Source organism: Cherax quadricarinatus, chromosome 61 (genome assembly GCF_038502225.1).
Source record: "Cherax quadricarinatus isolate ZL_2023a chromosome 61, ASM3850222v1, whole genome shotgun sequence".
NCBI lineage: Eukaryota > Metazoa > Arthropoda > Malacostraca > Decapoda > Parastacidae > Cherax > Cherax quadricarinatus.
The window spans coordinates 1,583,599-1,602,643 of record NC_091352.1 but is presented as its reverse complement, the minus strand read 5'-3'; the positions used below and the strand labels follow the sequence as shown (position 1 = coordinate 1,602,643).

Sequence of the window (19,045 nt, the reverse complement as noted above, 5' to 3'; positions counted from 1 at the left end):
CGCTATGCGGGGGTCCACTGTACTGTAAAACAAAAATTCGTAAAGTATACAATAATCATAAAAATGCATGACAACAAACGATGCGGTATGAAAGCGCTCAGCGAGCCCGCCATATTTGTTATTGTTTGCTTTTGAATTGCATAGTGGTAGGAAGTGCTCCTTACAATTTTTGCTTTGCAAGCATTTATTCCTTGATATAACCCTTTGCAGTGAGTGCTAAAGGTGCAGTTTGCACCCCCTGATGTCTGTGGCCACAAACAACAGAAAACGTGTGGCATTAGAAACCTTCTAGTTTTAGAGGTTTGACGATGGACAGCGAGGTGTGGTTTCATTATACTATATTGTTTCGCTTGAAGTTGCAGTTTCCAAGAACCTATCAACGACATTAAGTGAGGACTTACTGTACAGTATTTCAGTGTGTAACATTGGAACCAGCCCCTCCAGTATTTCCAGGTGTCAATTATGATACAGCAGAGTGCTGTACATATCATTCTTGACTGTGCTCCAAGGAGTGCAGTTTAAAGGCTTATGCCAACCATACAATTAAGATGTTTAATATTGGCAGTGGAAGTTCTCTGCATGTTCCTCAGATTGCAATTATGCCAGCCTGTGACTGATAGTGTAAAACAGCATTCCCATTTAACCCTTTGGGGGTTTCGGACGTCCTAGTACGTCTTACGACCCAGGGTTTTTGACATACTAGTACATACTCCTATATTCTAGCGCCCTCAAATCTAGTGAGAGAAAGCTGGTAGGCCTACATATGAAAGAATGGGTCTATGTGGTCAGTGTGCGCAGTATAAAAAAAATCCTGCAGCACACAGTGTGTAATGAGAAAAAAAAAAACTTTGACCGTGTTTTTGGATTAAAACAGCGACTTTGCACTGTATTTTCGTATGGTATTTATTGTTGTATTCTAGTTTTCTTGGTCTCATTTTATAGAATGGAAGACATATTACAGAAATTGAGATGGTTTTGATTGGTTTTACAATAAAAAGTACCTTGAAATTGAGCTCAAAGTAGCAGAAATGTTCGATTTTTACCAAAGTTCAAAAGTAAACAAATCATGCCAAGCGTTCAATACACATCAACTGGTGAGTCTAATATTCTTTCACAAGTGCGCCGATATTATTTATACCATTTCTACACTAATGCAGTAGTCTGCATAACAGTAAATCTTATTTTTTTGTAAGAATAAAAATTCAAAGTAGAAAGCCAAAGAAATATAAGAAGGGCCTGGGGATGTGACTGATGAACAGAGAACTTGTTATTTTAGTGCCAAGAATGTCTTTCTTATTTATTCTGGACCCTATTTGGAAATTGGCATCTTTTGAAATTTGTGTGAAATTGGCAAAATTGCTAAATTCTGACCACTTTATTGGATAGTTGAAATTGGTAAATGGGTGGTTTATTGTACTCATTCTATAGAAAAAATGGAGTTCTAGCGGAATAGTTATGATTTTTGTCGACTAGTACACTGGAATTGGCCGAAAATAGGGCTCGAAGTGGGCAAAATCGCCGATGCGTGAACATCATCGAGACCGCTAACTTCGCTAGAGCATGATTCCGTAAGTTTTCCATCAAATTTCATACTTTTGGTGTCATTATGATCGGGAAAAGATTCTCTATCTTTTCACAAGAATTTTTTTTTTTTTTTTAAATTTGGCCGACCCTGAGAACAAGTCTCTGAGAGGACCTGTCGGCCCGCAAAGGGTTAATGTAATACTTCACTAATGAGTTTTGTTATTGGATTGGCTGTTGTCCAGTCTATTATCTTTCTTGCAGTTGTGATAGTAGGGAAATTGATAAGCTGGGTAAGTAAATCATAGAGTGCATGATTGATTGAAAGTTGCAGGAGTCGGTGGAAAGATAAGTTTGTTAATGGGTAGAATGGTATTATGTATTTTCATGAATATTATAGACAACCCCCACTTAACAACCTGGCTATCATAAATTTATTTAAAGCCTGGGTATATTGAGGTGCAAACCCACATGACTACAGTCTCCTCCCTGTTAATGAAATTTGTGGTAGTGGCTTGCATCAGCTTGGCTGAGGCAGGTGGGTTGGTGCCCTTCTGTGACGAACAAACTCAGCCAGCAGCCATTCTTGCATGCTAGGATGGGGCAGGTGCTGGGGTAGACAGGCTATGCAGACATTATTTTTCTTTAGTGGACCATTGACACAGCATGTTTTGCTTTATGTCCCTATTTCATTGGTTGCGGTATTTTACATATTTTACTCACTTTACAACTAATGCTTTTCTTAGTCTTTGCATCAATGCAATTTTTAGTCACTAAAATAGCTATTTTGGGGGATGAATGCTGGCACAAAACCAAGTGCAGTTGCCAAAACTTAGTCAACCCATAAGACAGTGTATGCCATCTGTGCTCACTTTGATAAGGTGACAAAGTGCTTGGCATGCACTTGCTGTCACTGTTTCAAGGTTAACTCGAAGTTTGCTCTAGCTCGCATGCTCTCCTTCCCCTTCCCTCTTCCCACCTTTCTGCTCCCTCCCCTTCCTCTTCCCTTCCCTATCTTTCTTACATGCTATTACTGTGGGGCACAAAGGCTCAAAATAAAAATTAATTCTGCTGTATAATATGGGAGGAAGGGTAGCTTAGAAATTTGTGCTCCTTCAGGTGTTTAGGTTAACATTAGAACTTAGCATCCACACATTTTTCCTCTTGTTCCAAGACATGCAAAATTCTTTTTTACTGTATTATAGAGAAGGTGGCTACACTATTGGCATAACATGTAAATGAAACCTGATGGTTAAATTTGTGTTTTGAAGACGAGACTCGCTTTCACCTGCCACTTGACTGATATTCAAATTTTCATTGCATTTCTTTAATTTTTATAGTGTCATTACATGCATGCTGACCTATTATGTAGATGTTATGAGCATTACACTAACAGTTTGGCATTTGGTTAATGTTAAGCAACATTTGTAATACACTTTGAATAAATTTAGGGTTATATCTGTTAACTGTTAATGGTTCCTGTGATAATCACCCCCATGACCTGGTCTTGGACCAGTTTTCTAAATTAGAAAGGAAATATGGGACTAAGAAATATTGAGAAACAGGTGAGTAAAAATGGGTACCAAATGTACATGTAGAAGTTTGTAAGATTTACCTGTCATCTATGAGTTCAGGAGACACTGAGAAAAGAGCATTTATATCTGCCAGAGTGCAAAACATTTAACAGGTTTACATTGCAATACATTTAACAGGTTTACATTGCAAAACATTTAACAGGTTTACATTGGAATACATTTAACAGGTTTACATTGCAAAACATTTAACAGGTTTACATTGCAATACATTTAACAGGTTTACATTGCAATACATTTAACAGGTTTACATTGCAATACATTTAACAGGTTTACATTGCAATACATTTAACAGGTTTACATTGCAAAACATTTAACAGGTTTACATTGCAATACATTTAACAGGTTTACATTGCAATACATTTAACAGGTTTACATTGCAATACATTTAACAGGTTTACATTGCAATACATTTAACAGGTTTACATTCCATATTCAGGTGAGAGGATGATAACACCTTGCTAGATGGTTGTAGGTCTACTGACCTGCCAAGTATGATTTTTTTTATTCTTTCTCAATAATGATATTCAAACCGTGTTTACCATTGCTCCTCAACATTCTCCAATCTTGGACTCCAGGTGAGGTGTTGAGTGAGGTATGCCTGTATTACATAGCTGGAAATTTAAGAGTTTGGAATAGAATTTTAATACAGATTTATTGATTAAGTAATACAAGTGGTCCTCGACTTGTGATATTTTGACTTTACGATGGTGCAAAAGCAATTACGTACGTACCTTGGAGAAACTTGAGATAATTACCCAGCATGAAGGCAGAAAGCTGTAACTTGTGTTCATTTATTTACTTTTATAAATGGTATTTAATTACAGTCATTGTTTGTTTATTTTCTCATTCAGTGGCAGTAGTTATTTATTTGCTTATGTATTTAGCATATATTCATATTCAACTTAGCATATTTTCAACTTTGCACAACCATGCACTTTAGAGCTGCAACAAGCATACTTGAAATATATTTTAAATTTGCAATAGGATTTATTATTATTTTATAAAGGATTTGTTGATAATTTGATAAAAATAAATCCTTGACTTCTGATTTAATTTATCATGTAGTATTAGTTCGGTGTTTTTTATATTATCACTAGTGGCAGTCTTGCATAGCAATTATAGATTACCACAGACAGATCTAAATACAATAAAGCCTCTAGTTAACAGGCCTCCACTTAATGGAATTTACCAATTATAGGCAAAAAATTTGGCCAGACAATCATTGGAAGCATCCTACAAAATTGAGAAGTCCATTATTCTGTATTTTGTCCATAGTGATAGTGTGTGGTTGTCGTATGAACCATCGGACTAAGTCCAGTTACTTCGAGGTTGTCATTGTTCCCTGAATCATAGGCTACCCATATCTGTTTATTGCTTGTGTTCACTCATGCATACACTTGTCATTCAGTCTACAGTTTTCCCTGGACTTAGTGTTTTGTGGGACTTTATTAACCTATTAAGTAAAGTGCAGTTAACAATGGCTTGTAAAGAAAGTGGTGGTGCCGTGAGTAAATGTTTGGTTCTCAGTGTTAAGCACAAACTTGAACTAATAAAGAAGGTTGAGTCTGGCATCTCAGTGGCACATGTATGGAGGAATTTGATGCTAAGAAACAGTGCGTGATATCCATAGAAGCAAGGACAAACTTGGACTATGTTCTTAAAGTTTATTGTTCATGCTAGTTCAGCTCAGAATAAAAGTTATTCTGACTTACTATCATCGATCATGGCAGATTACACCTCGTCTCCCCACCACAAAAAGATAAATAAAATGACTGTAAATTACATGCAGTACTCCAAGATTACTATTCAGTACATAACTGTACTGTGGCACTACAGGTTGCAAAACCTGTATTCTTAATGTTTGGTTATCTTCTATATCAGCAGACCAAGTCCACTCATTCAGAACTTGATCTTTTTATGCTACAGTTATGAAAAATTACCTTTTTAATTTGGAGGTTTCGGACGAACAGTAATATCATACACTCCTCCTCTCATTAGTTTGTTAATTGGAGGTTCACTGTGTATTCTGCTGGATGATTCCCTTCAAGTGTGGCATTTTGATGCTGATGAAAGGCTCTTGCTTCAGGGATTTGCTGAGCTCTTACCCTCATAGGATTGAACCCGATTACCTTTCATTTCCTAGATGCTCTGATTCTTTCAGTTTTAGTGCTTCCCCACAGTTATAACAACATACACTGGATGAGTGAAGCCTGATAAATGAACACTTCCTCACAGCTGGGTTTTTATTTTTTTAATAAATTATACATTAAATCTCTTTAGAGTACAGAAGTTAAAAGTAATTTTAAAGATTTTCTATCAGTCTTCAAGTTACAGAAGTTAAGATAAAGTCCACTTCAAAAAGTGATTGTAGAGTGCTGTATGAAGCTTATGGGTTGTTACCTGAACATTTGGCAGGATGTGAATGGATACCAGCACAGCTATTTTGAACAGAATTTTTAACATAATTGATTGGCATATGGAATATGAGCAGAGTCCAAATCATTGGCTCTAGGGACTGCAACTGATGCATATGTACTACCTGTAACAGATTTACAGAATTCCATTCCTGCAGCCTAGGATGATTGCTCAAGTAATCAGACTATTGCTGCCCACCAGACTCGCCTGACATTTTTTTTGCAGAAACCAGTCCAGTATCTTAAAAGCTTCAACCTTTATTGTAGCAATATTTCTCATATTTACCAAGCATATATAAGATATATTGAGAGAAAAGTAAAGTGAAAATTTAAGAGGAAACTGGACTATGTAAATGTTGTGAAAAAAAGCCAGATCAACCAGGATGTGATGGCTATATATATATACCTATAGATCCTGCACAGGTTATTCAGGCAGTCAACAGGGAAATCTGGCCTTTGGCTGAGCTGTTAAAATAGAACTCTCAAAATTGGTAACAGGTATGGTTACGAGAGGCAGTAACTGATATCACATTAAGTGGTTTATCACTCCCTAAGTTAGCGTAACATGAACCTCATCATGATAAGATGTAGCGTAAGCTTTTGGTATCCAGATGAAGAATGGGAAACCTGTTTGTTGCTGGTTCCGGGGATCATCGCTCCTGTGGTCCACTCCCTCACCAGGCCTCAGAAATTTGAAAGGAAATATGTATTACTGAAAAGTAATGATAGGTACATACTGGATGAAAGCATTGTAGAAGTTTGTGAGATCTCCCTGCCATCTTACATAGTCATGAGACAGAAAATAAAGACTAGCAATGCTACCAGATTTGGTAGGCTTGTTTCACATTCATAAGACAGTAGTACCTCCCTGGGTGGTTGCTCTCTACCAACCTATTACTTGTAAGAATGCAGTATATAAATTCTTGTTGAAAGTTGGCATAAGTATCACATTTGCAATTTAATCATTAATGTACTCAGATATAGATGTATTGACAGTATAGATGTTAGTGTGTGTGTTATGACCCACAGTGAGTTGTACCTAAGATAAGGCTACAACAAAGTAAGATCTCACCAAATGTTATACCACCACCACCACCACCACCACCTTGCCTTGTTCCTGCTTCATGTGTCACACTGCCAAACAATACACCCACCCCACACATGTGGCACTGTCACATGTCCAACACTAAATTCATGTCATATTCTCCTTCACAGAGCAACATCTGCCTTGATATAAATTAACTACACCATTGTCCATTTTAACATATATTTGGTCATCAGTTTCCTTGTGCATTTTTAGTTTTTAGATTGTATGCAAAAGATTTTAGAATGCAAATTTTATTTTTTTAAGGATCTAGCTGGAATAGATATACAGATGTGGTATATAAATGAATAGGAAATGAAGAAATGAAAGAAAAGTTATTTGTAAAATTGGTGGAAATTAAGCCATATGTTTATAGTATTTTTAGTTAGTACAATTGATTTAGTATGTAAAATGTGTGCTTTTAAGGGTGCTGATCTTAATTAAAAACATATTAGAAATATACAACACCATCAGCTTTCATCCTCTGAGCTCATCATTTCTGTAGTAGTTAATTTTGAAGGAAAGTGCTCTTTCCTTGAAGACAAACACACCAAACTACTCTACCCTTGTTACTTCATCAGGGACTGCAGATGACATGACCTAAACATCATGACCTAACACTGATAAGAGCTACACAGTCCTCTTCAACAAGTTATTGGTAAACGTAGCTTTCAAGATTTTCTCTGGCAGCAGACTGAACATAGTGACCACTGCCTCTATTACCATCAAGGACATCACCAGACAGAAACACCACCAACATAATGTAGTAGTTACTACAGGGATATATACTGTTTCATGCAATATCTGTGACTAAATGCAAATGGGTGAGACATCTGGAAACTTTAAAATGAAATTTCGAAATACCAGTTTGTCAGCAGAATTGGCAACGTAAACAATGTTTGCATATGCCACTGAAATTCTTCCGATGAACTGGTATAGCACACTTTTGTTTGCCAAGGAGAATCAAATTCAGAAGAGGAAACTGGATTACTACCTCTTCTAAATGCTAGATCAACCAGGCTGTATGGACCAACAGGTTTCTAACAGCAACAGCCTGGTGGAACAGGTATACACTCAACAAGGAAGCTTGGCCAGGTTGGTAGGGTAGAACACTTGAATTTAGTTACAGGTATATCACATGTAGCAAAATCTATGGCCAGAAAACTTCTAGGATATCGAGTAATAATTGTGATTTATTGCACACCCCACTTACTCTTCAGCTCGCCTCAGCTCTGTTATATATATTTTCCCATCCTCTTCCAGGTTTAACTGTTTCTTGTGACCTGATATTGGTAACTACATGGGAAAAACATTGTTCGTAAGGTTTCCATGTATTGTAACTTTATTTGTCACTGTCCCTGTGGCAGGGTTGTTGCTCTTTGCTTTACCTTATGACCATGTAAGTTAACTGGTAAGTCTGACAAACTTTCATTGACCTTCGGTATTTACTTCTCTGTACTTTCTTGTGTTCCTTAATACTTTTTATTCCTGTTATTCTTTTTTTTTTTTTATGAGGCCTGGTGTGAGACTGGAGCTGCAAGGATGGTGATGCCCAAGTGTATAGCAGATACATAGTATACCTGTATCAGTCTCCAATAAAATAACCCATACTTTTATTATAATTTCATGTTTTAAAAAAAGTGTTTGGGCTTTCCAGGTAAAGATGGCAATAAGATTACAACGGTCATTGCCACCCCGGGTCAGGGCTCAGATAGACCGCAGGAAGTGTCATACATGGACACAAAAGTCATTGGCAATGGTAGTTTCGGTGTGGTGTTCCAAGCCAAGCTGTGTGAGACTGGGGAGCTTGTCGCCATCAAGAAGGTGCTGCAAGATAAACGCTTTAAGGTTAGTCACTCGTGAAAGTACTCTACTGTATTGTTGTAATGTTAGGCATGTCTACCACTTTGTTCATGTGTATTTATACATGCATGGTCCACAACGCTTCAACCTTCTACCAGCATATAACATAATGTATGAAATATTCTTCAATAGAGGTAGAAATCTTCAAAAAGGGAGCTAGATAACTAGAGATACCAGCAAGGTTGTGATTTTTATGTAGACTGCAGTCTACTGACTGATTAGACAGTCATTAGGAAAGCCTGGTCTCAGGCTTGCTGCAAAAGTAGGACACTCAAAATCTGTCATAGCTATGGTTGTAATGGTTTTCATATGCTAGGCAACTGTCTACACTTTTAACATTTTACTTGGGGTGCATTATTACTTGCTCAAAGATGGTCTTAAGTTAGGATGAAGATCACTCCTGCCTTGCCGCTCCATTAGGTTGAGTGAAATTCATTATTAATTATAATTAAGCACAGAAAAGGTGAGAAACCTTAGTTTTGCATTGGAATTAAAGATTTAAACCTGTGTTCTGTTAAACTGGTCCCAGGTACTGTATGATCTACAGGTTTAGTGCATCCCCATTAGTTTTAAGTCTTTAGCTGGTTAATAAACAAAAGTTTGGACTGCCGTTCTCAGCCCTCCCCATCCCCAGCTCCTTGTCTGTTTTTTGGGGATAATAGAGCACAGTGCAAATATTCATTTATTACATAGACATTTAATATTAGAGTGAGTCAGAGGCAAGACACTTGCCAGTTGTTCTCACTCTGTAGAATCTTAACAATAGGCTTGAATAATGAGCAATTTCATCATATCATTACCTATCCTTATTGATCAGGTAAATTAAAGGTCAGAACAGAAAAAGCATTCATTGCAAAGGCAGAAATTTTTTTTTAGCCTTTATTAAGTTTGTTAGTGCTTCACGGTAGGGAGTATAAAATGCAACAAGTAAACCAGGCTGAAGTAATCTTTGGCAAAAGTCGCAAGCACTCCATTTGTGTTCTACTTGTGGAGCTTTGCCAAGGTTGTTGAGGGGAAGCACCAGAAGTGGTTACTGCTTCCTCTCACAACAAGAAAACTTGACTAGAAACTTTACTGGCCTATGTAGGTAAATAGAAAGTTGCTTAATGCTTGGATTAAATTGTATGCTGTTGGTAAGTAAACCCAAAAAGCTAAAATTAAAACAAGCTTATGTATTTGATCATAAAAAGTGAATGAGGAATGTATGTTTTACATTAAGGTGAATGAAAGAAATAATAGAGAGTAGGGGGAGCAGCCAAAAATGTATGCAATCAGATTGGGTAATTTGTCATGTAGGAAGTGCTGGATCAGTCAAGTTGTGATGGCTTTGTAGGCATAGTAGTGAACCGGGGCAGCAAGTCTAGACATTGGTAGGAGGGAGAGGGGATATACATATTATTCATATAGTAGTATACTTCATCATAGTCTCCACATGCACTTCCTTGAAACATTATCCAAACCTTTCACTTTCTTCAGTGCCATCATAGCCATTCTTATTCTTTTTGGCATCTTCAGCATCACTAGTATTTCTCTTGGGTACCATGGTTAATATCCAGAGATGAGATTGAATGATGAAAATACCATATTCAGAATTAATGGCAAATATGGTTGAGTGTATGTGTGTGTACTTGTGTGTGTGTGTGTGTGTACTTGTGTGTATGTGTGTGTGTGTGTGTATGTATGTGTGTGTGTGTGTATGTATGTGTGTGTGTATGTATGTGTGTGTGTGTACATGTACTCACCTATTTGTACTCACTTATTTGTGGTTGCAGGGGTCGAGTCATAGCTCCTGGCCCTGCTTCTTCGCTGATTGCTACTAGGTCCTCTCCCTCTCTGCTCCATGAGCTTTATCAAACCTCATCTTAAAACTCTGTATGGTTCCTGCCTCCACTATATCGCTTTCTAGGCTGTTCCACTTCCTGACAACTCTGTGACTGAAGAAATACTTCCTGACAACTCTGTGACTGAAGAAATACTTCCTGACAACTCTATGACTGAAGAAATACTTCCTAACACCCCTTTGACTCATAGGAGTCTTCAACTTCCAACTGTGACCCCTTGTTTCTGTGTCCCATCTTTGGAACATCCTGTTTTTGGCCACCTTGTCAATTCCTCACAGAGGGAAAAAATTCCATAGTGTTTAGCACCCAGATTTTGCTCTTAACTTGATATTATAAAAACCTACAGTGCTGCTTATACTATAATATCATGTGCTAGTTAATTCTTTCTCACTCTGTAGTGCATATCAAAATTTTTGTGTGCCATTAGTATTTCTGAGTGCCTCTTTTTGAACTGCATTACAACAAAATTGTCCTGTGTAAAGTCCAGGCTGTTGGGAATTAAACTGGCTAGATGTATTAACCACAGCAATGAAAATTGCAAACATAATAGAGCATTACCAATAATCCATAAACCATACCCCCTGCCGGGATTGAACCCGCGATCATAGAGTCTCAAAACTCCAGACCACAAGGTAAAACAAATCATAGCTGAGCTGTAACTCAAAACCATAGGTAAAAAAATAATTAAATTGGGTATCAAAAACTGAACTCTAATATTTCTTTGACAGTCAGCAAGATGAAAAAAATGATTGATAGCTGGTCAAGCCCAGACATTCTTCACTTAAACATTTAAATACAGATGCTCCTCGCTTTATGATGGTTTGACTTGCGATATTTTGACTACAATGGTGCGATTAAACTGTAAAACTTTTTTTTTGTATTGTACAGTACTGTACATTTGTTGATAGGATAAACTTGTATTTATTTTACTTTTCAATTCTGCTATTTAGTTATTTACTGTAATTTTTTGTTTATTCACTTATTTAGTGACATTATTTGCTTTTAATATATATTCATATTCGACTTACGATATTTTCAACTTGTGGGGTTTATTGGAACGTGACCTCATCATAAGTTGAGGAGCACCTGTACAACTGATTTGATTGCATCGGAAAGTCTCTCCTGGTAAAGTACATAACTGAAGGAGGCACCGGGACTGAAACCTGTGGCTCGCTGCACCTTGGTCTTGCTCCACAAAAATCTGGTTATCTTCAGAAAACACTCCAGTCACTGACTGCTGTATAGAAATACACGTATGGCAGTAATGTGTTAAATTTATAAGTGAACTTGCACACACCCTATTGTTACTTTATACCAGCCAGAGCCTGGGTTCTGAAGTGAGGCAGAAACACAACCTGATTCTATTATGGCATCACCTGGAGAAACTTACAGGAGCTCTCCCATACCCCTTGCCTCATCTAAACAAAACACAATTAATTGCAATAATAATAATATATCTTTTTCTTTCAACGCACCGGCCGTATCCCACCGAGGCGGGGTGGCCCAAAAAGAAAGACAAAAGTTTCTCTTTTTAACTTTAGTAATTTATACAGGAGAAGGGGTTACTAGCCCCTTGTTCCCGGCATTTTAGTTGCCTCTTACTACATGCATGGCTTACGGGGGAAGAATTCTGTTCCACTTCCTCATAAAGAAAAGATACAAAAATGTTATGAAAGTCAGTTAAACTTATACAGCTGCATCTGTATGTTTGTTGGCATTTCTCTCAACTGCGAATGCAACATGTACGGTCTGTAATTGTTAGTTTGTGTAAGTTTTGATAAATTTTAACTTTTTATAATAGATTTAAATGATAAAGTAGACTAGAATGTGCATATATTTTATATATTCATGACATACCTAACCGTTTCTTAATTTTTTGGTCACAAATATCCCCCCAAAATTTCTGATATATTTATTGAAAAATTTGTGTATAATTGGACCTGTGCACTTCAAGCCTGTGTTGTTCAAAGGTCAGCTGTACTTGAAACTGCTAATACAGTGGACCCCCGGTTAACGATATTTTTTCACTCCAGAAGTATGTTCAGGTGCCAGTACTGACCGAATTTGTTCCCATAAGGAATATTGTGAAGTAGATAAGTCCATTTCAGACTCCCAAACATACACGTACAAATGCACTTACATAAATACACTTACATAATTGGTCGCATTCGGAGGTGATCGTTATGCGGGGGTCCACTGTATTTAAGAGTAGGCAGGCTGGTGATCTTGCCAGCTGGACCAACAGCTGTTTACTCTGTAATAACTGTTTATCTTGACAACTTTTCACTTGATGATCTGATAAAGCTTTGCACATAATGTTATCACAATACCAGCCTGCTCTACATGTCTCCTTTACCCCCAGATCTGCACTAGTGTTATCCTAGGTCCTCTGGGTGTTCCTCGTCCTTGATGCAAGGAACACCTCTAGACTTCTTAATAAATATTAGGCACTTTTGAGTGGTAGACTCATGGAGCTGAAATGTTGTGAGACAAGAGGACCCTAAAGAGGATTTTATGACTGAGGACAAAATACACAAATATCTCTGTTCCATTTATCAGTCTTTAAGTGGTTTCTCACCTTTTCATCGATCAGTATTCACAAGACTTTTATCCAAGCATTTCTTCTGTACTTCTAAATGCTGGTTTACCTAATATAAAGTTGTGATGGCTGGCACCTACATGGACTAAGAAATTCTGAAAGTATGAATGAAATGGAGAATACCTCAGCAAATAAAATACAGACATGGAAAAGATGGAAGGAAGAAATATAAATGGAAAAATGAAGGCAAATTAGAAATAGGGAAAATTGCTTAAATCTCCATGTGGTGCTGTGAATATAATAAAAAAAAGAATAGGCATTGGGTGAAGGAATATTTGCTTTTGTTTTTCTTCCTCATTCTTGCAAAATGCAGTTATCATCACACTTGACTGGTAACAAATAATGTTTATTAGTGTCCAAATTTCCCAAACCATTCTACAGTGGACCCTCGACCAATGATTTTAATCCGTTCCAGAGAGCTTGTCCTTAGCTGAATTTATCGTTAGCCGAATTAATTTTCCCCATAAGAAATAATGGAAATCCAATTAATCCATTCCAGACAGCCAAAAATATTAAAAAAAAAAAAAAAAATTTTACATGAAATATACATTTCCCTACAAAGAAAACAATGAGACATGCACAATAAATACATAAATAAATGCTAAAATGACACTTACCTTCATTGAAAAGTATTAATGAGTGATGAGACACTGTTTTTCTTGAACACTCTGGGATTTTCAGAGTGATACGTGAGTTAAGGCTTCACTTTGCAATCCCCACTAGCATTACAACAAAACATGAGAGTTAGCCTGTCTTTCATAGGCTTGTGTCCTGGGAGTGCCTTTTCCTCCTGAGTAATGTAGGTCCTGTTTGGCATTTTCTTCCAGAACAGGCCTATTTCGTCACAATTGAACATTTGTTGGGGTTGGAATTTTTCAGCTTCGCCATGCTTTATCACACTGTGTATGCCACTACGATTCTCTCAAACCAACCTTTGCTGGTCTTAAATTCACAAACATGAGCACTAGTTCCAAGCGTTTTTTCCTGTTCGCCTGGGTGTTAGTCGACTGGTGTGGGTAGCATCCTGGGGGACAAGATTAAGGACCCCACTGGAAATAAGTTACAGTCCTCGATGACGCACTGACTTTCCTGGGTGGCTAACCCTCTGGGGTTAATTGTTTCTCGGTAATTGTTTATCATTAAGCCATACCAACAACACACTCTCCACATATTCGAGTAGTACAACTGACAGTGGTGCAGCAGCAGCAGCTGACTGTGGTACAGCAGCAGCTGACAGTGGTGCAGCAGCAGCTGATGGTGGTGCAGCAGCAGCTGATGGTGGTGCAGCAACAGCAGCAGCTGACTGTGGTACAGCAGCAGCTGATGGTGGTGCAGCAGCAGCTGACAGTGGTGCAGCAACAGCAGCAGCTAACAGTGGTACAGCAGCAGCTGACAGTGGTACAGCAGCAGCTGACAGTGGTACAGCAGCAGCTGATGGTGGTGCAGCAGCAGTAGCAGCTGATTGTGGTACAGCAGCAGAAGCTGGTGGTGGTGCAGCAACAGCAGCAGCAGCTGACAGTGGTACAGCAGCAGCTGGTGGTGCAGCAGCAGTAGCAGCTGGCAGTGCTACAGCAGCAGCTGATGGTGGTGCAGCAGCAGCTGATGGTGGTGCAGCAGCAGCTGGTGGTGGTGCAGCAACAGCAGCAGCTGATGGTGGTGCAGCAGCAGCTGATGGTGGTGCAGCAGCAGCTGACAGTGGTGCAGCAACAGCTGACAGTGGTACAGCAGCAGCTGACAGTGGTGCAGCAACAGCAGAAGTTGACGGTGGTACAGCAGCAGCTGACGGTGCAGCAGCAGTAGCAGCTGACTGTGCTACAGCAGCAGCTGATGGTGGTGCAGCAGCAGCTGGTAGTGGTGCAGCAACAGCAGCAGCTGATGGTGGTACAGCAGCAGCTGACGGTGGTACAGCAGCAGCTGATGGTGGTACAGCAGCAGTTGACGGTGGTACAGCAGCAGTTGACGGTGGTACAGCAGCAGCTGACGGTGGTACAGCAGCAGCTAATGGTGGTACAGCAGCAGCTGACGGTGGTACAGCAGCAGCTGACGGTGGTGCAGCAGCAGCTGATGGTGGTGCAGCAGCAGCTGATGGTGGTGCAGCAGCAGCTGACAGTGGTGCAGCAGCAGCTGACGGTGGTGCAGCAGCAGCTGATGGTGGTGCAGCAGCAGCTGATGGTGGTGCAGCAGCAGCTGACGGTGGTACAGCAGCAGCTGACGGTGGTACATCAGCAGCTGACGGTGCAGCAGCAGCTGACAGTGGTTCAGCAGCAGCTGACGGTGGTACACTAGTATTTCACTAGTATTTCTCACCCTTTTTACCACGGGTTGGCACTAGAAGCTTTCTTTGTGCCCCTGGTGGCTTATTTAGCAGTTACAAGCACTAAAAACAATGGAATAATATAAAATATATTACATGTATGCATGAAACCGTCCGCCCTGGCTTGTAAACAATGGCACACTAGCTGAAGGCAGGGCAACTGAGGCGCTCAGGTTGGACAGACAGGCGGACACTTTCAGGACGAATGTCCTTACCTGAGTTTTTCATCGTTGGTCGAGCCAATAATTTCACCCAAAAATGCACCGTTGCCTGATTCTGTCATTAGTCGATGCCATCGTTGGTCAAGGGTCCACTATGCAGTAATCCTTTGTACAAATTTCCTGCATGGTAACTTAAAAAAAATTCAGAATTGACTCAAATGAAATGTTGACTTTCTTCCTAAACAGAGCTCTGAACACTTTTGGAAGCTTTCCCTCCCTCATTTTTTTTTCATTAAGAGAGGATATGGCCCCATCCCTAACTTGCTGACAAATAAAATGACTTTCTGGGGTGAGATAGATGGTAGATAGTGTAAGGATCAACTCTGAAAAGTTAAGGGTGCCAAACACATGGAGTACAGTGGACCCCCGGTTTACGATCAGCTCCCAATGCGACCAATTATGTAAGTGTATTTATGTAAGTGCATTTGTATGTGTATGTTTGGGGGTCTGAAATGGACTAATCTAATTCACAATATTCCTTATGGGAACAAATTCGGACAGTACTGGCACCTGAACATACTTCTGGAATGAAATAATATCGTAAACCGGGGGTCCACTGTATAGTGTTAAAAGTTGGTGTGCTATATCACTCGCTTACCAGTGACACCTTTGTTGATTAGGCAGTCACAGTGAAAGTCTGGGCTCAGGCCGGGCTGTGAGAGTAAGAGATGCCTTAAAAAATTCTTAAAATGGGTCAGTCTGCTGGTATACTGAGGAAAATATTGAGGAAACTGTTGGTCAGTAGTCACATATTTAATGTTCCAGCATGCAGCTGTCATGTATGCTCTGGTTTATGATCACTTTTTTCATGATAGAATTTAGAGGAAAATTCACAAAAGACTTCATAGCAGCAGGGAAGAGGTATGGGAATTTACAGGAAGTTTGAAACACATGTAAGAAAAAGGCAAAATATTTTCTGCTTTAAGGGAGATATTGACTTGAATGTATTTGAGAGTCAACATGTATTTCAGTTTGGCTTTAGTTCTTTTGAAATATACAGTTTTGTGTAAATTAATGTATTTGTAACCCTAAATTTATGATGTTTAAAATCATATTTTCATTTCCAGAACCGAGAACTTCAGATAATGAGAAGATTAGAACACTGTAATATAGTCAAACTGATGTATTTCTTCTATTCCAGTGGAGATAAAGTAAGTACCATACATGGACAGTATTATTTAGTCATACAGCATATTGTCATATATAATAAAATCTTGATTTAATATACTTTGACTTAGTGAATTTCAGATTTAATGGACAAAACCCATTGCCCAGACAAGGTTTGTCAAATCCAGAATTGTCCATATTGATACACAAATAACCCGCACATAAAAGAGAGAAGCTTATGACGACGTTTCGGTCCGACTTGGACAATTTGCAAAGTCACACAGTGTGACTTTGTAACTGGTCCAAGTCGGACCGAAATGTCGTCGTAAGCTTCTCTCTTTTATGTGCGGGTTATTTGTGTATCGTTCCAGTCACAGTATTGTGCCTTTTTATGTTATTGTCCATATTGATGCAGAAACAACCTCATCATTTGAAATTAACAGACAGTCAGCATTATCAGACATCCTGCCCCTCCTATAAGTCCATTAATTGAGGTTTTCTCATATAGTAGAGCATCAGTAATTCAAGAGTGTTTAGGACCAAGTCCTCTCAAAATTCCTGATCACTGACCTACCAAGGTCCTCCTCCCTTTTCATAAGGCAATGAGCACACAGGTTTGATGCTTCACATAAATATAATAATAATCTTTTAGTTGAAGCTGATTCAAAGTGGGTTTGATTTGAAATTTACCTGTGTGCCACAACATGGTGTATTTAGAATATAATTGTAGGAGCATCACAGGGCTCTACAGTGTATGTCTGCACAACAGATTAAAATAATTTATAGTTGATTTAGCAAGTACATCTGTTCAAATTTATAGTTGATTTAACAAGTAAAACTGTTTGAACCAATGTTTCCGAAAGTTCAGCGTTCAGAACTACTTTATACTACTTTTCAATGTATTGTCTTATGAATCACTTCTTCAGTACTATACATACATTATTAACTCATCGTTCAAAGCCAGTTCCATTATAATATTGAAGTAGTACCTGCTTAATTCTTTCTTGACAATCTTTGACAAGTCAGTGTCCCTCACCATCAGAATCATCCACTTCACTTCTTCATACATGTTACAAAAAACGCGATTCTAAAAGCTTAGAGATCTCCAGTGAATACTAGAAAGGACTGCCCTTCTAGCATCCAGCCTGTTACTGGGTTTTCGTAACAAATAGTCAGTATCCTTGTCCAATTATCCATTAAAATTCAGTATTATTCAGTAGTGCTTCAGGATTACAACTGGTAGGCTACTAACTAGAGAAATTAAAATTTAATAAATTTATTGAGTCTAGAGGTATATTATCAAATTAAATTAAATTAAATTAATCACAGTAATCAAAATAATATCACTTCTCTCGAGTTCAATATTATTGTGATGAAAGCACATATCACATTTATAATTCTTAAGTACCGTCTGGTACATTAACATTTAATAAGATATTACAAATATGTACAAGTAAGTGTGTATGTGTGTAAGTGCTCTAAGTAGTTCGCTATGTCTCAAGACTCGACTAGACTTAAACAAGTGACTGACAAAGTTCTCAAACTAACTTCTTGACCGACTGGCAACCAGAACAGTCTGCTTGAACAAAGAAAAGAATGCTAAGCCCAATAGCCATATAACAAGCGACTGCGACACAATCAGGATCAAGGAGATAATATAACGACACTAAGCAGGGACCATCAGCAAATCCTCCACAAAAGTTACAAAACTCCCATACTACTGAATCTAAGTTCAGCATAGGAAAAACCCTGACTGTGATAATACACAGATACCAGTACAAATTAAGTCAGAAGCTATAGCTCAGGACCTGAGATGCTCAGAGTGTCTGTGAGACACACAACCTCAGTACAACGTCGAAAATCACTAAGTCTATACAAGGTTCTGTGAACTGAGTTCTACAGAACTAACAAGAATAATGAGACAGACAATCTGTCCAACCACCAAGCGAGTCTAGAGCAGACTGAATACTTCAGACGAGGTGAGGACACCCCCCCTCGATCACGTGATAGCTCCGTGGGCAGCAGTCGCCCATCAAGAAGCAGAAGCCGGCAGTATAATGAGCAACAAGCGATAATTACAGTAGTTTGACAATCAAGACTTGAACTGAGCACATAATATGTTACATCCTAACAGCATAAGTCAAATAACAATATAAAGCAATACATTTACGATTTAGCTATTATCGCAAATATAAGCAATATAAAATTATATGAAAAGGTAATATACATTATATATATATACATAATAATCATTGTAACCCATTCAGGGGTTGCAACACCCCCCCCAACACGACAGACGGTCGCACTAGGAGTTGCATTAATGTCTTTCACATTATTACTGATTACTCATATCAATACAATTTAATATAAAAATTTATCAGTCACTCTTGTGCCAAGCACTTCTACAATTTCACAGCGTCCGTCACTAGGATATGCCCCTAGTACTAGGGCAGTACACAGTATCGTATCTCCGCATACTCGTGGTT

At 38.6% G+C, this 19,045-nt stretch overlaps 1 protein-coding gene across 6 annotated transcripts in view; it reads left to right on the top strand.

Annotated features, from left to right (window-relative positions):
* Positions 1-19,045, top strand: part of sgg (shaggy) — a 91,377-nt gene that overhangs the window by 29,047 nt on the left and 43,285 nt on the right. For all 6 annotated transcript variants that reach the window (XM_053792114.2, XM_070098114.1, XM_053792117.2 and 3 more), the window contains exons 2-3: positions 8,272-8,462; positions 16,520-16,603. In XM_053792114.2, the coding sequence (XP_053648089.1) occupies positions 8,272-8,462; positions 16,520-16,603 (275 nt within the window). The remainder of the gene's footprint in view (positions 1-8,271; positions 8,463-16,519; positions 16,604-19,045) is intronic.